General features: G+C 40.2%; 1 protein-coding gene across 5 annotated transcripts in view; it reads right to left on the reverse strand.

Annotated features, from left to right (window-relative positions):
* DGKI (diacylglycerol kinase iota) overlaps window positions 1-24,752 on the reverse strand; it is a 508,012-nt gene that overhangs the window by 242,759 nt on the left and 240,501 nt on the right. For all 5 annotated transcript variants that reach the window (XM_088832644.1, XM_088832652.1, XM_055421328.2 and 2 more), the window contains exons 7-8: window positions 14,459-14,530; window positions 10,393-10,509 (exon numbers count right to left, since the gene is read on the reverse strand). In XM_088832644.1, coding sequence (XP_088688770.1) covers window positions 10,393-10,509; window positions 14,459-14,530 — 189 coding nt within the window. The remainder of the gene's footprint in view (window positions 1-10,392; window positions 10,510-14,458; window positions 14,531-24,752) is intronic.

Genomic DNA, 24,752 nt, shown 5'->3' on the forward strand with positions numbered 1-24,752 from the left:
TGCTATATTTTGACTACTTCCAATTTTATTAAAAGGGAAGAACAATTACTCGGAACTTTTAAACGCTTAATCAGTCGAATATTCCAAGTAGAGTGCTGAAAACTATTAGACTGGCAGAAGCAGTATCTATTACTTATTGCAATTCATGATGCTTTTTGGAGTGTTGATACCTGGGCCCCAACAAATATTCTTATTTAATTTGTTCAGGGTGAAGCCCAGGCAAAGATACTTTTTAAAAGCTCCCCAGAATAGAACAGATTACAACAGGATGGGATAGAATAAAATAAAATAATAAAAGCTCCTGGGGAATTCTAGTGTAGCCAGAATTGAGAACCTCTGTCTGAAGTACAAAAGGTAGAATGAGGAGCCGTATGTACTGCTTATAGTAAAGCCAATCCCTGGGGTAAGAAGCGTGAGGTGTGGGATTTGACAGACTGAATTCTGAACCTCCCTGTTACTAGCTCCATAACCTTGGCCAAGTCAAACTTTTGAAATAACAGTTTCTTAATTTTCAAATGAAGGTGATAATACCTACCTCAAAGGACAGTTGTGGAGTTTAAATGAAAAAAAAAAATGTATATAAAGTAGTTAACCTGGTATCCCATGAGAAACACTTTGATCAATGTTATCAGTTGCCTCTTGATGGCTATATATCCCCAGCACAAATGCCTGGCACATAGTAGTCACTCACATCATTGTGGAAATAATAAATCAGTATTTTTATATTTTACAACACTGACAGAGTCCTCCCTGATTTCAGAAAGGGTCCTTAGGAAGTGGGTGACTGTTTCCTAATTTCTTTCGTTTTCGTTGATTTAGTGCCAAGAGCAATGCGGGACACCAAACACTTACAGGAACACACCAAGAGCCTCGGTTCTGAACGGGACTCAATAATTAAACTCCAAGAGATAGGTCACATGAATCAAGTTGAGAGACTGTTTCCTCAACTTGCTTGATCACAGAAATCACAGTTCTTCAGGTGATCCTGCTGATCAAGTGCGTTTGAGAAGAGGGTTAGAAAAACATACCAAAATAAGGCTATATGTCTGAAAAAGGAGCAGGCAGGGGACTCAGCTCTCATAGGGAACAGACAGACAAAAATGGCCTTTGTTTTAAACATAGATGCAAATGCTTCCAAACCTCACCAAGCCACACGCACCTGAGGCCTTCATCTCACAGAACAAGAAGGGGGAAGCTCAAGCACAGTGGTTGACTTACAGTACCTGGACGCTTGTACGAGAGCTCTGAGTAAGCTTACCTCCCTACGAATGGTCAAAGAGCAAATGATAAGCATTATGGAACTTCACACCTCCAAATTCCCCAGGCTTCTTTCTGTCCTCGTGTAAACATGTATCTCTGTCTCAGTACATCACTTCTTTTAGAAGGCAGCTTAATTCAGTGAGGAACAGATGGATGCGAAGGCAGATTCAGGCTGTGTTTTGGCCAAGACAAGTCTTCAAGCCTTGCTAATCCACAATATCACTTACTCTGCCTGGTCAGTCTTGTGAGAGTTAAATAAACATGGTTCCCAAGAATGAAAAAATTATACCAAGATGTTATTATCTAGAATTGTTGACAAAACAGCCAAGAAACCTTTAATAATTTTCCTGGGTTCTAAAATAAAGCATCGCTGTTATCAAAAGCTCTCCGCAAGTTCAAAGGTCCAAACAGTGAAACGTAGTGCTCTTGTTTGGATTTTTACATTCTTCTGATTCCAACAGCATTCACCCCCGTACATTCTGGGCCCACTGTTTTGTGAAATTCCTAAGAAAAGATAAAGGATTTTTGTATTCTTGTCCCAGGTATTGTGGCACAGGATTGCTGCTGCTGCTGCTGCTAAGTCGCTTCAGTCGTGTCCGACTCTGTGTGACCCCATAGACGGCAGCCCACCAGGCTCCCCCGTCCCTGGGATTCTCCAGGCAAGAACACTGGAGTGGGTTGCCATTTCCTTCTCCAATGTTTGAAAGTGAAAAGTGAAAGTGAAGTCGCTCAGTCATGTCCGACTAGTAGCGACCCCATGGACTGCAGCCTACCAGGCTCCTCTGTCCAAGGGATTTTCTAGGCAAGAGTACTGGAGTGGCTTGCCATTGCCTTCTCCGGGCACAGGATTACCTTGCCACAAAAATAATCCTATCAACACAATCTTTATCACAGTTATGATGCCTTCCTGGGCTGTTATGAAATCCTACGGGTGAATCACTCCACGGTGAATGAAACCCAACTTACTACTCTTATTAACTCTTGGGATTTCCTCAGGTGACAGGATCACAAAGGATCAATTATAATAACATGTCTAAAGAGATGATATCTCACTTCATCATTCCAGATGAAGTCTTTCTCCATTCACACATTGGGCAAAACTCTGATGGATAACAAGAGGGCGCTCCATGGACTTTGTCTATGAAAGGATATTCTCACCCTGCCCTGCTCCAGCTTTAGCACTGCAGCAACGGTTGTTATAAGGACAGGCAAGCAGAAGAATCAAGAAAACTTACTCCAAAAGTTAAGGACAGGGTCTCAGCAGCTTCTCAGGCATATTTGGCCAAATCACAGCAACTTGTTTCACACAGCAAGTGTGACATTTAGAATTGACCAAAGGAAGTCTTTGGCACCAGGCACTGAAGGAGATTGTTGGTCATTGCTATTACATACCATGGGATCCCTAGCATTTTAAGATAATCCAATCATAAGTAATAAGTACTAGCATGGAGAAAGCCCATACAAGGCTAGGTAGAAGTTGATTGTGATGTTTTTATAAACAGACCATTAGAAATAATATAGATATCCATTGGGAGGGAATTGGCTTAAATCAACTATAAAATATCCATAGCAGTTTAAAAAGGAATCAAATATATATGTATTAATGTAGACTTTTCTATACTTTTCTATATACTTTTTATACTTTTTCTATACTTTTCTATATACTTTTCTATATTTTATATACTTTTCTATACTATGATTTTTCAAATAGAAAAGCCAAATTTTAAAGCATTAAGTAGAGAAGGATGTTATTTATTAAAAACACACACCCCTAGGGTCCCCCCACAAATCTGACCTCACAAAAAGTTCATGTCGCGTGAGTCTTGCTCCATCAGTTCCAAGTGCCTGCACTAGTATTTGAATATCTTTAATTGATTCACCCAAAGCATTATACTCTAACATTTTCAGCCCAGAGGACAAGCACTGACATTTGTAACTTCAAATATAACGTGGACTTTATATTAACTGATTGAGGCTTGATCACTAAAATTTGTTTTTGTTTTTTCATTTTAACTCCTTTCAGTTATCTACCTTCCATCATCTTTTCACTTCCAGGTCTCTCCAAGTAATTTGGTGATGAAACCTAGTAAATCATCCAGCAAGCTTTCACACAGCACCCAACTCCACAGCTGGTCACAGAGTCATTATCCACTCAGAACCCGCCGTCTTTCCACACAGAACGAAAATATATGGTTTAATTCCACCTCTTTAAAACCCACTTTTTCAGACCATAATACACTTCAGTAGATTTCCTTTACTCTTCTTCTTTAGAGCCATTTATCTAGACACAAGCATCACAAATTAAGCTGACTTTATTTCATGACCCATCTTCACTGCTGTTCTCAGTTTGATCCTACTGATTCACATCACCCTTCCTCATCCTTCTTGCCAGGGATGTGGCCCACTTCCTTCAAGGTCAAGCACACAGGGCGGATTTTCCATTGAGCCTAGGCTGTTCTCCATGGCGGAGGCAGCTCAACTCTGCTTCACATCTCCACTGCGTTTCTACATCTTAGGTGTTTACCCTTTAGCGCCTTAGATGTGTACGCGTCTCAATGACCAGGGCGGATGCAACCCAACTCTCCGGCCCCTTCCTTTCATCCCCATATGTGGATCTCCCCCATGAGATGCACACCAGTCAAACAGATATCCCTTCCCAGACATCTGAAAACTACTCTTTCAGTGGGCTAGCCAAAAAGCTCATTTGTGTTTTTCCGTAAGATGTTAGGGGAAAAAACTTGAAGGAATTTTTTGGCCAACCCAATATTAAGGATTTACTTGTGGCTGAATTCCTCTCCAGAATCAAATTAACAAAGACTCCAACCAATGATTTAGACTGCTGTGTCTATTTTCCTCCCTGGAACGTACACTCTTTGTGGATATCAGTGAATTCATCTTTGGACCTCCTGCTGCAGGTAACAGCATCTTTGAATGTGGTTAATTAAACATTTATTTAATTCAATTCTCCTTTGTCATTGTTAAGCAGTGTCCTAGAAAAACAGGTAGGTAGGTGCTTGTGCTCAGTTGTGTCTGCCTCTTTGCAACCCTTTGGACTGTAGCCCACCAGCCTCCTCCGTCCATGGGATTTTTCAGGCAAGAATACTAGAGTGGGTTGCCCTTTCCTTCTCCAGGGGATCGTTCCTAACCCAGGAATCAAACCTGTGTCTCCTGCAGCTCCTGTATTACAGGCAGATTCTTTACTTGCTGAGCCATCAGGGAAGCCCCAATGGAAAAACATAGAAATATATGGTACAGGTGGAAAGATACATAAACTCTAAATGCTCAAAAAGCATTTTATCTGCTGTTTTCCATCGACTTTCCAAATTTTTTTTTTTAAAAAAAGATTTCCCCCCCAATGTCTCCAAATAAACTCTCCAATCCTATTGCTTCCACACCATTTGTAACAGGTTGCCACCCATGCCCCATACTCTACAAACTACAGCTTTGATTGATCAATGATCTGGTTCCAAACACAAGGACTTCTCTCAACTCTTGCTATTTTTTTCATGTCTACAGAATTGAACATTAATGACTGTCCTATTTTTCTTTTCATTTTTTAATAGTGAAACTTCATGCTATCATAGTTCTGTCTAGCAACATTCTCCTTCTCCTCCTTCCATTTTCTAGGTGTGGATGTTCTCCCTGTCTTCTTCTATTCTTTTATTTAGTAAATGAGCAGGTCTTGACTGTCTCCCCTGGGATAGGGATTGGGCTAGCGAATATACAATCCCACTCCAGTGTGAAATACAACAGCTACAGTAATACTTCTAGGAGCACTTGGAAACACTGTAGATAGATACCAGGCTATGGCCCCTACTCTTGACTCTTCCTACCCCCTGCATGGGTCTCTCTCTCACCCTCTTTACATCGGCTTTCACTGTAACACAAACGGTTCAGGGATCAGTAACTTCTATCCTGACCCCTGTATGACTGTCCTGCTGTCATCTGTTGCTGCGCCGCCTCACCTGACACCTTGTGCTCCTAAAAGTCAACAAGAAGGAAAATAGCAAGAGCTAAAATCTGAGTGGTTACATTGAGCCAGGTACTGTTCTCTGTGTGCTATTTTACACTAGTTTTAGCTCACTAGTCTTCAACAAAGCTCTATGAAAGAGGTACGAGTATTATTTACCCTTTACAGAGGAGAAACTGAAGTAGAAGAGATTAAGTTGAGATGAAACAAGTTATTAAGTGGCAGAGCAAAGTTATGAGTCCAGGCTGCCTGGTTCGTAAACCAGAGCCCTTCACCACTACCCTATTGCCACTCTGCCCCCTCAGGCTCATTATACACCTCCTTTTATACAGAACTTAGTTAATTAGTTAAATTACTTGATGACTTTGGGACCCAGGGGAGCAGGGACCACCAAAATTTTTAAAGTGATCTAATTCATCAAGGCTGGTTTTAGCAACAAGGTAAAGTAGCATGATATATCATTAAGAGCTTGGATTTCAGATTCACAATCTGTGGGTTCAAATACATCTCACACCAATAACTGTAGCCGCAGCTAATTTGTTTGACTTTACTATTCCTCACTTTCCTCAGCTGCAAAGTGGGACTGATAAGAGCACCGTGACAATGAGATACTGAATGCTGGTACTTAAAATACGTAACATGTGTAAAGCATTCAATCAATGTTAGCTTTCATTCTTATTACTACAATGTCCTGAATCATAACGGGAATAAAGAGGGGGATTATTACAAAATTTTGGACTTCAGCATCCTGACTCTGAACTACTTTCCAAAAACCTTTCCCACCAATCAGCTACCTAATAAAAGTTGCTAAGATACCAACTTATTATCATGAAAATTTACAAACGAAGGCAAACACAAAAGCCATCTGTTATGTATTATATTTGCTGGTAATAAGGTCAAGGTCTCTTTATAGAAAAACTGAGGCTAAAAAATGAAGAGTAAAAATTGGAAAATCACCCTTCAACAAAACCTAATGAAATAAAAGATTTAGGCAACAAACTGTAATGGATAAAATTACAGATGAAAGACAGAGGGACAAATTTATTAGGATGACAGTTTCTGAATCCTAACACCGCTAAGAGTGAACAATCTGGTATTATGTTCCATTAAAAGCAACACTACAGAAAGAGACATCAATACCCATATAGTCCTTTTGCCAAGAAATTAAACCTGAATCTCAGTCATTACATCTAAATATTTTTGTAAGAAATATGGGTCATGGTTTTAAATGAGGATTTAAATTATTTTAAAGCACAATAAGGATACAGTCAGTCAAAATTAAAATATGAGCTATACTGTAGGTAAAGTGACCCTACTTATTCAATAAATAAATGACAGGAAAAATAAGAGAGCTGAATGCTATAGATTAAAAGAAATTAAAGAGATCAGTCAACAAAAAGGAAGTTGTAGACTCTGGATCTTAGTTTGAAAAAATAACTGTAAAAAAGATATATTTAAAACAATCAGAAAATAATTTAATTTAGGGAACCCTCTTACACTGTTGGTGGGAGGGAACCCTCTTACACTGTTGGTGGGAATGCAAACTAGTACAGCTACTATGGAGAACAGTGTGGAGATTCCTCAAAAAACTGGAAATAGAACTGCCATACGACCCAGCAATCCCACTCCTGGGCATACACACCGAGGAAACCAGAATTGAAAGAGACACATGTACTCCAATGTTCATCGCAGCACTGTTTATTATAGCCAGGACATGGAAGCAACCTAGACGTCCATCCGCAGACGAATGGATAAGAAAGCTGTGGTACATATACACAATGGAGTACTACTCAGCGATTAAAAAGAATACATTTGAATTAGTTCTAATGAGGTGGACGAAACTGGAGCCTATTATACAAAGTGAAGTAAGCCAGAAACAAAAACACCAATACAGTATATTAACACATATATATGGAATATAGCAAGAGGATAACGATAACCCTGTATACGAGACAACAGCAGAGACTCGGATGTGTGGAGCAGTCTTTCGGACTCTGTGGGAGAGGGCGAGGGTGGGATAATTTGGGAGAATGGATTGAAACATGTATATTATCATATGTGAAACAAATCTGACGTGGTTGGGGGCTCCCCACCTCAACACTCTGTGGATTTAAGAGGCCGTTTCTTCTGGAAGTGTATAAATTAGCCTGGGATAGAACCTGCACGCTGAATTTACTAATTAAGAAATGAGAAACCAGAATTATAAAGGTGGCATAGAAATACAAGAAATTATTCTTAAGTAATTTTTTAAAACTTTGAACAGAGTTACAGATTTTGCCATTTGTTATAAACTGGTATATGTAATTTAACCAGAACCATGAGAAAGTTGGTATTGTGTGAATTCTGAGGCACTTTCGACATGTTGAAGGAGTGATGTGGACTTTCTTGAGTTTTACACATTCATAAGTGAATGGTCTGTATCTCGTGCCTTTGTTGGTTTTCTGTGAGCTGTAGTTTCTGGGATGTGAGCAGCTCTCATTCCTGTAACTCTTGTAATCCAGTCATTCGTGTGCCTCCTTCATGAGGATTCAGTGCAGCTGTGGTGCTGTTATCCCTCTGACAGGAACTCTAACTCGGTGTAGAGCCCCAAAGCTCTGTTACTTATTTTTATTTTATATTGTACTATATTTTATTTACAGTGTTGTGTTTGTTTCAGGTGTATAGCAAAGTGATACAGTCATATATATATATATATATATATATGAATTAACAAAAGCAGTTCCCGTCTTTTGATGGGGAGTTCGTGGTTTATAATATAAATGGCATTATTTTGAGAGAGAGATAACTTAGGTAAAGCATTGGGTTTTTTTTTCTTTTTGCAGCTTGAGGCAGTTGTAAAATAACTTAATGTAGCTTTTGGCAACTGTGTATTCTATAGTATTTTTTTCATTTGGTGATATTTTAACAGTTAATGTTTATGGCATTGTGCTTTGTACCATTTATTAAATTTTATAAAAAAGAAAAAAATAAAAATAAAAAAATCAATAAAAAAAAGAAAAATAACTGTAAAAAAATATCAAAAACAATCAGAAAATAATTTAAGGATGCCACCTCAAATTAATTTTGATGGGTGAAGTAATGGTATGGAATTGTCTTTCTGAAGTATTATCTTTCTGGGAAACAAAAGGTAGCATTTATAGATTAAATGGTATGCTAAACTTTGCTTTAAAATACCCTAGCAAAAGGAAAAAAGGGAGACTTGCACTTTCAAGAAGACAGAGTAAATGGGGTGGGGCCAGAAGAAACATGGGTGTGGCAATGAAAAGGTAACAGAAGGACACCTATGGTGATGGAATTGTTCCCTGTCTTCACTGATCAGTGTCAACATCCTGGTTCTGATGTTATACCCTGATACTACAAGATGGTACCATGAGGAGAAAGTCTGTAAAGGATACATGGGTTCCTTCTGTGTTTTTTCTTACAACTGCATGGGAATCTCAAAGCAAATTTAATTATGAAAAAAATACGGTGTGGCAAGGGACAGATGACACAACAGCAGAAAAGTTCATGGTTATAGAATTCATTATGATCATCCCTTTCTCTTCACTTGTTTGAAAATTTCCACAACCCAAAGATCTTTTAAAGTTTACAAAAGTAAACTTAGTCTCTCTGCAGAGTGGTAGTGTCTTCTGGTTTTCCTGTTTTATCTTCAGTCGTCCAAAATCCCATACCACTAGGTCATCCTACATACTCGTGCTAGTTGTTTCCTAAAAGGAAACAATTATATTTAAAAATATACATATATATATAATTTTACTCAATCATTCCTTTGTTAGAAGGATAAAGTTTACATGGAGCAAAAATCTCCTCTGAGTCAGGCCTGAACAATCTTATGTCCCTCCCTTTTACTCACCCCCTACTTAAACCTTCCTCTGCAGTCAACAGCCCCATGGATATAATTTTGGACAAAGTATACTTGCTCCTGCCATTCTACTGCACGTTATTTTCTTCTCCACTGATCTGAATCCCATCCATCTTTAAGGAAGCAGAATAAAACCCACCTGCTTCATGAAGCTCTCCCTGATCTTTCCTTAAAGTGATTACATGGTTCTTCAGAGCAAAGATCATGTATTACATCACAGTGCTTAGTAGCCTTCTTGATACCATCAAGGTTTTTGACGAAAACGTGTTGATTTAACTGAATGTTTACTCTAAAACAATCAGAGACAGTACTGAATTTTAGGGGGAAACACACGTATAAAAGAGCTTCTTGGTGGCTCAGACCTAAAGAATCAGCCTGCAATGCAGAGAGTACAAGGAGGCTTGCATACAGAATGAGATTAGCTGTTAAGAGGATAAATTCTACTTTGCCTTAAGGAAAGAGTGTTGCTCTCTAAGCAGGCCTCGTGTACTGGGGAAGGTCATGACCCACAGTCTGCGTTGGGGTTGGAAGTGGTGGAAACCGCAACCCAACACTGAAGCCTGCACCACCGTGTGCCCTCACAGTCACTCCCTGGGGTTGCCCAGGCTGCAAGAAAAGAGAGTCGTGTAAGAATCAGCTGCACGCACCACTCACCACGGGGCTTTAAGGAACTCAGCAGAGTGCCCGGGCAGAGAGAATACATATTAGCATCTGAACGGGGAGCAAGCACTCCTGCAGTGAAACTCTGATTTCTTTAGGAAGAAGAGGCTGGTTCCATGAGAGAGCCCAACAGCAGTATCAGTTCAGTTCAGTCACTCAGTCGTGTCCGATTCTTTGCGACCCCATGAATCACAGCATGCCAGGCCTCCCTGTCCATCACCAACTCCCAGAGTTCACTCAAACTCATGTCCATCGAGTCAGTGATGCCATCCAGCCATCTCATTCTCTGTCCTCCCCGTCTCCTCCCACCCCCAATCCCGCCCAGCATCAGACTCTTTTCCAGTGAGTCAACTCTTCGCATGAGGTGGCCAAAGTATTGGAGTTTCAGCTTTAGCATCAGTCCTTCCAATGAACACCCAGGATTGATCTCCTTTAGAATGGACTGGTTGGATCTCCTTGCAGTCCAACAGCAGTATAGGGATGGGCTAACGGGATGAACTGGGAAGCTAAGCATGGGCCTGTGGGGAGGAGTGAGCAGAGATCTTAGGAACCCAGAGCCTCATCAGGGGGGAGAAAAGCAAGAAGCAGCAGTTCCTTTTTCTCTGAGCTGGCCCAGCAGTACCAGGGTCCCAGCAGTTACCTGAGGTTTCTTCACCTTAATGATCCAGGTGGGCGGAACAATAACAGCAGCGTGAGCCCCCAGGGAGCAGGGTTCCTCAATCTGATGCAGCATGAAGCAGGTCACCTTATTGTGAAACTGAAGGGAGAAACAGGCCAGTAAACAATTCTGCAGGGAGGGAAATGCCGCCGCAAGAAGGAACAAGTACACGTGTGCATACTTGTGCACACGCTTGCGTGCACACACACACACAGAGGCTCCACGCTCCTCATCACTGCCCAACCAGCCCCAGGAACTTAAGAGACCAGATTACAAATTCATTCTACTTTATAAACTGATAACAACTGATAACAAGAACTCAGTTTATAGACCAGCTGAAACTTGATAACCTTTTATAGGATATTTACATTAAAAGTGTTAGAGACTTGGAGGGTTCCAGAAAGGCTAACTTTGCACATAATTTTGTTTCACTTAGCTCGTGCTCCTCACAGACTTGGTTGATCTGGGATAATGTTGAGAAGGAAATGAAGACAAGCAGAGTGGCATGCCTACTATCTGCCTGTCATTCTTCTATCCAGATATCAGTCCTTCCCAGTAGTCCCGCCAGTGTAGGGACCCAGGAGAAAAACTGTCTCTTCTAGAGAGTTGTTAGAGAAGAAACAAAGAGACTGCTTCTGCTGGGTTTGTCTAGGGCTGCTGAAAAAATAATGGTCCTAGCACACTTGGCAAATCTAAAGTGCTTTTGATTTTTGAAAGGAAGGAAGTCAATATAGACTAATGATAACAACAATACCTAGGTTCCAGGTGCTTAACTCTATACCCCAATGGACTGAGTAACCTTAGGCCAATAACATTTCCAGTAATTTTTTCTTTTTTGTGACTGTAAAGTGATAATAATGTGTGACAGCATTTGTTTTCTAACAAACATCAAATCCCCATTATACAATTATAGGCTTTAAAATTTTAATCATAGTGATTTTTAAAAAAATTAACAGTAGCTGCTACTTAGATTATACTTAATGTGACCACGTAATTTATCATCTTAACTGAAACAATTTTAAGAATGAAAGGGAGCAGAGACAATAATTATGTTGGAACAGCAGACATAAATTAGGACTGTCTCAGGAAAAATGGCAAATATAGCCACCCTAATTACATCACATCAGGGCAATTTTATCTTTACCGCTGAGTAGCTTCAAGATCTGATATGATCCAGTGGCAAATTACTAAATCAATTAAGAATGAAATACTAATTAATAAGATAATAATTCCCCCTAAATTGTTTGTGATTTGCAAACAATTTGATATACCAGAGAAATGTCATTTGAATTCCTTCTTTAAAAAGTAATTTTCTCTCAAATCATCCCATCTTCTCCTTCTCCCATTGAGTCCAAAAGTCTGTTCTTTATGTCTTGTCTCCTTTGCTGCCCTGCATGTAGGATTGTTGGCAACACAATATTGCAAAGTAATTATCCTCCAATTAAAATAAAATTTAAAAAATAATTTTATTTTAATAATTCAAATAAACCCCCATATGATTAGCCGTTGCATTTCTAACATGGCAGGAATCTCAGAGACTGCCGACTCCAACTGTCACAATTTACACCCGAGTACTCTAGAGAGACTAAGACGTGCGTCTAAAACTGCATGACTTTTAAGGGTAGAGTCAGGACCCAAATACATGAAACCCCGCTCCCAAATACGGTTTTATTTTCTGCTACAGGAAGTGCCCACAGAAGGCACTTAATTGTTTGACATCAGATATCCTAGAAGGAATTACCTATAGTGTTAAAATACACCATAAGACATAATCTGTCTTACAAGGTTCTGTATTTTTAGTCCTTGAAAAATCAACTTCTACAACGTGGGACCCTGGGAAACTCAACGATACATGTGCTGTGATTAGTCGCTCAGTTGTGTCCAACTTTGTAACCCCATGGACTGTAGCCCACCAGGTTTTTGTCTATGGGGATTTTCCAGGCAAGAATACTGGAGTGGGTTGCCATGCCCTCCTCCAGAGGATCTTCCCAGGTCTTCCCAGGTGTCAAACCCAGGTCTCCTGCATTACAGGTGGATTCTTTACCAACGGAACCACCAGGGAAGCCCGTAAAGATACATAGAACTGATCAAAACTCTGCCACAAGGGTCAAGTGAAAGTTTTTTTTTTTTTTAGTGATTCAATTGGACTACAGATTCATGAAAAGAAAGCACATGGGTTCACTGTCAAGCAGGTCAGTTTCCAAATTAAATGACCTGGGATCAACCATCTAACCACAAGCTAGCAGCTACGGGGTAGCAGCATGTGCGGCCTATCTAAGGCAAGGTTGATGCCACCTGGCAAGTGTCATCTCACCAGATCAGGGAAACAACAAGCATAGACAGTGCTGGGGACCCCCAGGGCCTAAATCTGCTTCTTCCTTTCCAAGCAAAGGCACTGTCTTGATGGCCAGCTGTAACTGCACAACTGGCATCTGCACAGTTCCCTGAGTGAAAGGAAACATGTTCCCTTATATTTGTGAACATGCTCTTGAAGAGAAGCATAAAGACTACTTGTAAAACAATTAACTGAAAGGAGATAGAAATGCCAAGAACAAAAAATGTGCCAGGAGGGTGATGCAGTAAACACTGAACTTTCCAGACCAAGGTGTCCCTACCAATTAACAGCAGATCCTCCTGACATGTGGGGGCTAGTGAAATTATGCCAGAGAAATTATTAGATTGAACCTGATGGAACTGCAAAGATGCCAAAGTTTTTCACCCCCAAAAAAAGCCAATTTCATGTGTTTTAAGTAAATGCATCTTCAGTGCATGTGCTAAGTTGCTTCAGTCAATCATGTCCGACTCTTTGTGAACCCACTGACTGCAGCCCACCAGGCTTCTCTGCCCATGGGATTCTCCAGACAAGAGTACTGGAGTGGGTTGCCATGCCTTCCTCCAGGGGATCTTTCCGACCAATGCACCCCAAGTCTCTTGCGTTGGCAGGCAGATTCTTTACCCCTAAGCCACCTGGAAGTCTGAAGTTTATCTGCACAGCCTTAACCCTTAAGCTTAAACAGCACAGCCCTTTATTTCCAGGTTGGCTGTGCAGTGAGGGGACAATATATCCCAATTACACAGTCATTTAAAAGAACCAGTGAGTTGAGAGCTTAAAGCAGGGGTCCTGATTGTTTCTATAAAAGGACTGGATAGTAAATATTTTAGTCTTATGGGGCCATATTGTTTCTGCTGCATTATTCAACTCTGCTGCTGAAGCAAAAAAGTAGCCAGAGACAACACATAAAGGATGGGCATGGCCACGTTCCAATAAAACTTTAGTTACAAAAACAGGCAGCAGTCAGATTTGGTTTACAAGCCATAGTTTGCCAACTTGTGAGTCAGTCTACGTTGTCTAGCTAAAGGAAAAAAAAAAAAAAAAGTTCAAAGACCAAAAAAAAAAAACAACAAAAAAACCATCTGGTTGGGACAGAGCTGTTTAAAAAAAAAGAGAGAGAGAGAAGAGAGGAAAAGTAAAAAGGGAAACTATCACTGGATCCATATGAGTATCCATGTTCAAATGTAAGAAAGAGTAACATTTCAATGAGCATACAGCCAACTATAACAACATCCAAACCTAAGGAAGAACATAAGCCCACTCTAACCCTATCACAGTTCCATTAAGAAAAAAAAAATCACCCACATCAAAAACAGGACCAAGATGTCTGAACTGCTTTGTCAGAGGGATTATCTAAGGTTGCAACTTTTTTTGATACAAATCGTCATTGATGACCTAGTGTACTACGGGGCAAGTGACCTCGGAGTGAAAATCCCTCAATTCTAGACTCAGAAATAGAATCAGGAGGGGATTTTCTGACCTGTGATTCCAGGTTTCAATGTATATAAATAAAAGGGTTAATTGCTAGTTTCTCGCAGCTCATTTATCCTATGGTTCTATAGTTCTAATCTGTCTTTCTTCCTCCACAGATCCTATGAGGGAAATAATACATAAATTAGGATAATGTTCCACTTACAGACAGGAACTGCAGCAATGACATAATTCTATTTTGAGAAATAGAACAATAAAATTGTTTTATTTTATCCCCAAACTTACCGCCTGCTTGCACCAGGAACAGCTGATAGCCACAATCTCTTTACTGTGGAAGGAGAATTTTTGCTGAAAGCCCTAGAATATTAGAACAAGAGACAGAGAATTAAAACCACTTCCAACCGAGTATGCATCTGCCTTCCTGAAGTCCAATGAAGTCAGTAAGGCCAGGCTTAAGGAAATTGAGACAGCAAATGCCACAGTGGGCACTTATATCTCCACCTTCTACCACCTTTCCTATCACCAAATTCTCTTAAGTGTGAGAGAGGAGGCACCAGTATTCACTTTACCACAACACTCAAAGTCAGCCACAAACTTTTTTTTTTTTCTTTGACTGCACTGTGAGGCATGTGGGAGCTTAGTTCCCTGACCAGGGATTGAACCTGTGCCCCGTGCATTGGAAGGCAGAGTCTTAACCACTGGGCTGCCAGGGAAGTGCCAAAATCATTGCCCCCTCCATCAAGTAAATTAGGTTCTGAAGCATTTTTATTTTAAATTAAAAAGAAGCCTCCATTGGTTCACATGATTTTTTTTTAACAGTGGTTATCCATCTCAGAGGTCCTACACAACCTTACCATCAAGAAGCCACAAAGAGAGAAATGAAGCAGGAGACAGTCAGGTGACCTAGAAGTGAGAGTCTGGGAGACGTCCAAGGGTGGAGAAGGAAATTCAAACACTCTCATCATCCCCTTGGGATGTCAGGACTCAAAACAAGCAGCTTTCAATTTCCATTTTTCGCCAGCAAATGGCAATGAGATTAATGGAATGGCAAACACAATCCTCTTAATGAACAAACAGAATTACTTTTCCATCAAGGAAAGAAGAGATGTTTTTTGGCCGCTGTTGTCCCTAAATAATTACCAGAGAGAAGTATGCAGTAACTCTCAAGGAAATTTTTTTTAGCTTTCCCAAAGCTCACCCATTTCTGCCTGTAAAATCTAAGCCAAACAAACTAATGCAGATCAATGACCCAAAACTCTTAAAGTTTTTTGTTTTAAGTGACCCAAAGCAAACAGAAAGATGTGATGGACAGGAAAGCTTTAAAGGCAATGAGCTGCATGTCTTGCTTAATGTGTACAGATAACTTTGAGTTTAAAGAAAGTCAATTTACACATTATTAAAAGAAGTCCTAGCGGCATTTTTGCAGTCCCCGTAATTCCTACTTGTCTGCAGCATTTTATATACTAATAAGTATTTCCTCCTTTGTGGTCCTCTGGCCTCTCCTGATTTCCTAAAACACATCCCAATTCTCCTTCTTCCTCTCCATCTCCTGCACATGGACAGGAGTTGGACCAGGGTCAAACCTCGGTGCTCTGCAGTTCCACCTTGAATCCTTCTCTTTTTTGTCCAACCTCAAATCCCACTTCAAGAAACATGACCTCTTCTTAACATCAAACTTCCCTGGATTCCGAAAAGTTTCTCCATCAATGTCGCTTTCTCAACAACTTAAGCGATTATAGAATCGCTCAGTGCAGACATATTCACAAAACAAGCATGAGTCTGCTATCCTCACAAAAGCCTGCTTGCAGTGTGGGTCCTTGGATGGCATTCAGGAACTTGAATTTCAGGAGGGGTTCCCTAGTTTCCAGAACAGTTGAGGGTGGCTCACTGTGCCTGAATTGTTGGTACAAACACCCTGGTGTATGAACACCTGCTTTCCTTCTGGGAGTCTGGAGGCTGGGTCTGTGCTGGGCAGGGGGTGTTTATGTTACCAGACCCCCAAGAAAAGCCTGACCACTAAACCTCAGATGAGATCCAGGAAACAGTATTTCACACAAGTTGTTGCAATCTGTGTTGGAAAAATTAAGTGCATCCTTCGCAACTGTCAGAAGACTTCTGGTGCTTTACACTTGGTTTCCACAGGACCTTATCCCATGTTCCTTTCCTCTGTTGACTCTGCTTTGTAGCTGTTTGTTACAATAAATCACAGCTGTGAGTAATATTTCCCACATAGCTCAGTTGGTAAAGAATCCGCCTGCAATGTAGGAGACCCCAGTTCGATTCCTGGGTCAGGAAGATCGGCTGGAGAAGGGATAGGCTACCCATTCCAGTATTCTCAGGCTTCCCTGGTGGCTCAGCTGATAAAGAATTCACCTGCAATGCGGGAGACCTGGGTTCGATCCCTGGGTTGGGAAGATTTCCTGGAGAAGGGAATATACTCTGAGCCCAATGAGCCCTTCTAGTGAATAACTGAATCTGGTCACCAAACCTGCTCATCCCACCCACCACCCCCACAAACAATGAGTCTTGATATTCTCAGTGACAGAGGAGACACAGCATTTCCCTAGGAAAGGATGCACTTCTGTAAAACAAACATGGACAGAATTATTAGGACAGGTTGGCATCCACAGGTTTACTGCTGGACCAGTCAGCCATGACCCACACAGTCCCTGGCACCTGAGTGTTATTACTGCCAAACAGAAATAGTTTATGTGCATGTATATTCTAAAGTGGAATTATAAGTTCTCTGGGAGAAGTCCTTGTAATATTTCTTAATAAATCTCTATAACTTAGCATAGGCACGGCAGGAATATTTTCTGATTACTTGAACAAGAAAGTCACTGCTACCATACTATGACCCGACTACAAAGTTCACGCTATCCAGATTTTAAAACCCTAACCCAAAACACCTGAAAATATGCCCCTCCTCACCAAATTCTCCTCCAATGGCTACAGACATGGCAACTCACTTAACCCTTCTGTCTTCTTCCTTCATCCATCTGGAAGTGGTCATAAAAATACAAACCTCTCCAACACCACTGAGTAGTTATAAGCATCCAATAAAGCAATGCATTTGAAAAGTCCTTTATAACACAGTATACAGAAGGAGCACATTTACTGCTGGAACCTCTTCTAACTCCTTGCTAACAAAGTCCTCCAGTATCATGTGTGACTAGCAATGCTCTATTCAATTGTATTAGCCCATCTCTCTATTGACTATTGGCCTTCTGACTTCAGGGAGAAACAGATCCAGTCCAGTGTGGCCCTGACAGCCTGACTGATAGCAGAAACAAACCACCAGGCCAGCCACAACTGGGGTGCTGGGCACTGTGTTCATGCAGAGTTGTGGTGGGTCCCTTGGAAATGAGCCTAGTGGCAATTTGCTCTCTGTTTCAGACTCTAGTCTGGCATAGTCACAGTGGCCATGGCTTCAGGGTTACTATCTAACATAAAGACCTAAGTAGAACACCCTGGCAATGCCAAAGAATGCTCAAATTACCACACAATTGCACTCATCTCACACACCAGTAAACTAATGCTCAACATTCTCCAAGCCAGGCTTCAACAATACATGAACCGGGAACTTCCAGATGTTCAGATGGATTTAGAAAAGGCAGAGGAACCAAAGATCAAATTGCCAACATCCGCTGGATCATCAAAAAAGCAAGGGAGTTCCAGAAAAAACATCTAAGTTCTGCTTCATTGACTATGCCAAAGCCTTTGACTGTGTGGATCACAATAAACTGTGGAAAATTCTGAAGGAGATGGGAATACCAGACCATCTCACGTACCTCTTGAGAAATCTTCATGCAGGTCACGAAGCAACAGTTAGAACTGGACATGGAACAACAGACTGGTTCCAAATAGGGAAAGGAGTACATCAAGGCTGTATATTGTCACCCTGCTTATTTAACTTATACACAGAGTAAATCATGAGAAACTCTGGGCTGGAAGAAGCACAAGCTGGAATCAAGATTGCCGGGAGAAGTATCAATAACCTCAGACATACAGATGACGTCACCCTTATGGCAGAAGGTGAAGAACTAAAGAACCTCTTGATGAAAGTGAAAGAGGAGAGTGAAAAAGTTGGCTTAAAGCTCAACATTAAGAAAACAAAGATATTGGCATCCGGTCCAATCACTTTATGGCAATTAGACGGAGAAACATGGAAACAGTGGCAGATTTTAGTTTTGGGGGCTCCAAAATGACTGCAGATGGTGACTGAAGCCATGAAATTAAAAGACGCTGACTCCTTGGGAGAAAAGTTATGACCAACCTAGACAGCATATTAAAGAGCAGAGACGTTATTTTGCCAACAAAGGTCCATCTAGTCAAAGCTGTGGTTTTTCCAGTGGTCACGTATGGATGTGAGAGTTGGACAGAGTGTCGAAGAATTGGTGCTTTTGAACTGTGGTGTTGGAGAAGACTCTTGAGAGTCCCTTAGACTGCAAGGAGATCAAACCAGTCCATTCTAAAGGAGATCAGTTCTGAATATTCATTGGAAGGACTGAGGCTGAAGCTGAAACTCTAATACTTTGGCCACCTGATGTGAAGAGCTGACTCATCTGTAAAGACCCTAATACTGGGAAAGATTGAAGGCAGGAGGAGAAGGGGACGACAGAGGATGAGATGGTTGGATGGCATCACTAACTCAATGGACATGGGTTTGAGTAAACTCTAGGAGTGATTGATGGACAGGGAGGCCTGGCGTGCTGCAGTCTACTGGGGTCGCAAAGAGTCAGACACGACTGAGCGACCGTACTGATGGAGAACACCCTGGAGCCTCCATGATCCCACGGGCAGGTTTTGGCTGGGATCTCAGCACAGCAAGAAAAGCCAGATTCCTAATTATCCATTTATAAATTCTGGCCCAAATCTGATATTATGATACCGATAGATGTCCTAACTAATTTCAATTGACTCTGATTGTTAAGGGCTACTTCATTCATCATTATCCACAAGGAAAATAGGGATGTGCGGTCAGATGCTCTAGAGCTGACTGACTTCAGAATTATAAATACCAAGAACCTTAAGGGATACAGTTGAGTTTTTTAGAATAAAGTTTAAACAATATTTATTCTGAGCAGCTAGAGCTTTGTTGCCTCTTTTTCTTGTGCACCCAAGGGCATACACCAAATAGCACTGCTTTGTGGCTGAAACCAGGAAAGGGAGCTTTACTTGAAACAAACTTTCTTATTGCTTATGTATTTAACTGAGATTTGGGTGAGAGAATTTCCTGACTGTAGTCCCAGTCCCGTATGATTTGATTCAACCTAAGAGCTACTGCTCTTGCCTCCAAAACTTTAACCACTGACAGCAAAATAAACTTCGCCATGTCCATTTGCATATTCAAGACTCACCAAGTATTACAAAAGCAAACCCAAGAGGATTATTTAAGGCTAAATCAATATCCGTCTTAACACAGAGTACTTCATTTTTGCTCAAATATTCCCTTTCATTTCTGAAAAATGTATATCCTCTTTTATGCCTATTATGTTTAATATCTAATAAAATGTTCATCCTAAATTTAATTAGATGCAAAGTTCATTATTACTAGAAAAACAAAATTGAAGTTTTAAATTTACCATGTTTTAACTAAAAATTTTAAATAAAACTATTATAGCACTCTTGTAAACTTATCCAGTGGGATAGAACTAGTATAGTGATTTGATACTCACAATGTAGAAGGAAATTTTTTCCATTGGAGCAGATCTCAAACTGGCTGTGCTGGTCCCACGCAACTGCTTTTAACCAGTGGAAGCTGACAACCAGTGATGATGTTTCAGCGTTTCTGCAGCTGAAGCTAAGTAACTGAGACCTTTGAGTGACCCAGGTGTAGCCTGACACCAACCAACCTAACTGAAAACTTTTTTCTAACCAAGAAAAACTGACGCTTGTTTGACCTTTGAGTGACCCACAGGCAAACTCACACCAACCTAACTGAAAACTTCTTTCTAATAAAACATGGCACCTGTTTAACTGATGATCTACAGACTTACAAATTGTCCTGTACAGAGCTTAACCATATTCTTCATGAACCGATCTCTTTCCTCATAAATGCAAATTGTTAACTTTTTCCTCTCAACAAACTATTCAGCCCAATTTTCCATGAATAGGTATACCCCTGCGTGGCAAAGCAGATCACTGGATACTAGACTAGTTTTATAATATGTCTTTTCCTTGGCTTTATCACAGTGTAAAAATGGTACCATTAATGTTGTAGTTTATGCAAGATTAGGGTTTATTTAATCATAAAAATCTAATTTACTTGAGCATCCTAACGCCTCCTCTACTGATTTTGCTGATTTTAATTCACACATGTCATAAACAGTCAAGATTTTTAAAATGTAGACATAAATTGAAATAAACTGAGCTAAAATAAATAATAGCTTTATAAACTGAATTACAGTAACCAATGTTTCTAACTTCTGACAGTGCTGCAAATTATACGAATCTAAGCACTGAGGCTAAAGTTGAAGCTCCAATACTTTGGCCACCTGATGCAAAGAGTTGACTCACTGGAAAAGACTGATGCTGGGAGGGATTGGGGGCAGGAGGAGAAGGGGACGACAGAGAATGAGATGGCTGGATGGCATCACCGATTCGATGGAGGTGAGTTTGAGTGAACTCCGGGAGTTGGTGATGGACAGGGAGGCCTGGCGTGCTGTGATTCATGGGGTCGCAAAGAGTCGGACACAATTGAGCGACTGAACTGAACAGTTACTTTATTAGAATTATCTTTGAAAAATCGAAATTTTTGTTCACTGGGTTTAACTATGTGGCATTAAGAGCTCTGAAAATTTATGTCCTTATTGGTCATAATAAACTCTCATTCAAGGGTAATCAGTGACTCATGTACAAAGACTGATATTTTATTATTCCTCAATAGAGCCTTTATGTCCCTTTTTTTGTTTGTTTTTGGTAATTACAATTTATTAATCAGAGCCAGTCTTCTTATTGTCAGATAGTTTCTGCTTTTTCTGTTAATTTATCTAAAGGCCCTTGCTATTAATACAAGCTACAGGTCAAAAATTGAGTATCTGGACCAGGGGTGGAGGTGGGGTCAGAGGAGCAGAATTTAGAGCACAGGATTCTCAACACAATCCTGTTACCACAAACTTGTAAGAGTGTATGAAGTGCCTATGGCATGATGTCCAGGATATTTTCATCAGATGCAGATATTTCATGGAAGTAGAAGGCTTAACCTTGTAATTAAAGTATAATTGAAATAAAGCCTATAACAATGGGCACAGATTTACATTTCAGTTTACATGTTAACTATTTTAACTGTGTGTTCATATTTTTATGACCATTCTGATTCTAGGATAAAAATGCTTGATCCAGATATTTATTCAATATGGCCAAAACTGCATACAAAATGTTAACTGTTAGTTTTATGTCTTTGTTCTAGAATACCAGGGAAGTTCCTTATATAAAAATATGTCTAATTGTACAACTACAATTATAATAATAATGGTCTTCCATGAAAATTAATGTCCATCTCTGCCCCATAACTGATAACCTTCCCAATAAAAATTATAACTTTAATGTTGATAATGTTCACCAAAGTGAAAGTCGGTTAGTCATGTCAGACTCTTTGCAACCCCATGGGCTATTATAGTCCATGGAATTCTCCAGGTCAGAATACTGAAGTAGGTAGCCTTTCCCTTCTCCAGGGAATCTTCCCAACCCAGGGATCGAACCCAGGTCTCCCACACTGCAGATGGATTCTTTACCAGCTGAGCCACAAGGGAAGCTTGATAATATTCACCAAGCAGGTTGTTTTTCAGAAAATTTGTTTTTAACCAAAGCTATGTTTTTTAAAAGACAGGACTGATGTCATCACTGATGTCATCATTACCAACTACAAATCATTACATATATTCTGAGAAGTCCTATAGTCTATAATCTTGCTGACAGTATGACATTCAAGGACATAACTAGCTATAATCTCTACCCTTAACTAATGGAGGAAAATGCTATTCTGCTGGTAAAACTAATTACACTTTCTTTTGGTGCAAAATTAGACTTTTTCTGTAACAGCTCCCAGACAACTGAGAAAGATACTGACAAAACTGCCTAAATTATTTAGATTGTGCTCCTTCTGGTTTCATGAATTTATGACAAAGGAATACCACCATATAACGCATGCTTTGGAGAAATAAAAGATTCTGCTACCTAGAAACAGCTTTGACTTCACTTTGGGATTTTAACAGTAAACTGATGGGTTTTCCAGCTGTCTCTGATATGGCAACTCTAGCAGGCCTACTTCTGTGAGATTTTGATTTCTACTTCCTCTATCACAGCAATTCTGGTATTTCTACCTCACTTAACATGGATTTTTTTTTTTACAATAATTATAGTCTTATTATAGCAAAAAAAACAAATTAGAATCAGTCAAAAGAAGAGATATATAGATCAATAGAGCACAGGATTCTCAACACAATCCTGTTACCACAGGAAGGGTCTGAAACATAGATATCCACTGTCTTCTCTCTGTACAGTCAGGATATGTAACCATCATGTCATTCTTAAAAAATTTTTTTTTAATTGGAGGATAGATTTGTTGCTGTTGCTGCTGTTCAAGTTTCAAATGCCATTCTAGTATTAGATCTACTCAATCAACTCTTCTTGCTACTATCTAAGATGACCTAATAATCTTTTCACACCAATATACCCAGTCTGGAATGCGCAGAGGCTGCTCAGAGAGAAAAAGGAATACATCTCAAAAAATCTAGCTGTAGGACCTAACCAATATATACCAACAAGAAAAGGAAAGTGTGCATGGGATTGGGTCCTGGGGGTGTGGGACAAAGCGGGGCAGGACTTAATGTTGAATAAAAGAGAGTTTCTCAATGTGGGAGCATTCTACAACAGAGAATTTAACACATTATCAGGACCCCCAGACTAACACTAGGATGCTAAAATCAATACTAGAATGGTGTCTGAAAACCTGAATGAAAAATGAGTGTTAAGTGAAGGGGCAATGCCAGAACTGCTGTGACAGAGGAAGAAGGAATCAAAATCATACAGAAATAGGCAAATTAGAGTTGCCATGGCATTCTAGGGACAGGTGAACAAAGCTCTACACTCTCCTTGTGGCTTCTCCTCTGCTCATGCATTTTAAAGATTCTCTCTATTAAACACATCAAATTACATAACTTGAGTGTGAGATCTCTTTCCTTCCTGGACCCTAAAAGAAAGTGTTAGTCCCTTAGTCGTGTTTGACTCTTTGTAACCCGTTAGACAGTAGCCCGCCAGGCTCCTCTATCCATGGGATTTTCCAGGCAAAAATCAACTGGAGTGGGTAGACATTCCCTTTTCCAGGCAATCTTCCCAACCAAGGAAATGAAACCAGGTCTCCTGCTTTTCAGGCAGATTCTTCACTGTTTGAGCTACCAGGGAAGCCTGGACCCTAACTCTTACACAATGTAGGATTATAAATGAATGAAAACAATATAACCCACCGCGGCGATCATAAACATGCAGCCTGGTGGTGAGTGAATAGTAAAGCAACTGAATCACAAGCAGTCTCATTTGCTATTCCTTATATGCCACACACACTCAAACACATTCAAGGATTGCAAGAAAATTAGTCCAAATATTTACTGTTAATTTTAAAAAGCAGAAAGTGAAACTACAAACACTCTTAGCTATAAACACTTACTAATAAACCCAAATGTTTTTAAACCATCAGTTTAAAAATTTGGTTTTGATAAGTGAATATATTACTCCATCCCAATGGATAAACTATGGAATAATCTGCATAGAAGTGTGTGTGTGTGTGTGTGTGGAATGGTTTAGAAATCTCTGGATATGTAAGAATGTACAGCCAACCATACTGATGAAAACTATGCATAGCACAAAAAATATGAAATGAATCTTCAACCGCCTAGTCTGCAAATGGAAAGAGAGTCACTAGGTTTCTTCTAATCCAGGGGATAAACCAGGTTCCAAAGAAGGGTTATTTATTATCCAGCAAAGAGATGGACTTAAGACTACCCCATGCCACAACTGCTTGAGCCTATGAGAATCCATAAGCAGCTGTATTATAAACACAGGAGATGAATATAACAGTATAGTATTATAGGAACTTTACGTGAAGAGCTGGGACCACAGACTCCCCCACAGACAGCCCTGTGAGCACTCCTAGATGGTTGCCTGGGGACACTGGCCGGGAAGAGACACATGGTCACAGCAACTCAGACTCCAGCTCTTCCTCTGCGGTTGACCACTCCAACAGAAGGCAAGGCCAGAAAGGGGCGTGTAATATGACACTAGGGAATATTTGTCACAAGATATACAATGCTTATTGATTTTCTTTTAATAAAATTTCTCTAAATCTATTATGGCTTGAAAACTGCTGAGGGGGTGCCAGCTACTAGGCTGTCCAGTGAAGGCAGTGTTTCCAAATCCTTCCTACTGTTCACATCCCTGACCTTAAAATTGGCTGCGCCCACCTGCTAATTCTCTCTTATGCAAACACATGTGTACATTCTCATGGGAAAGTTGTGGGCAGTCTATACTTCACTAAGTAAGAGAAAATTCGTAAGCCCAAGTGGAACACCAGGGCTTTCCT

This window comes from Moschus berezovskii, chromosome 3 (genome assembly GCF_049115385.1).
Source record: "Moschus berezovskii isolate FMDL1 chromosome 3, NW_MosBer_1.0, whole genome shotgun sequence".
Taxonomy (NCBI): Eukaryota; Metazoa; Chordata; class Mammalia; order Artiodactyla; family Moschidae; genus Moschus; species Moschus berezovskii.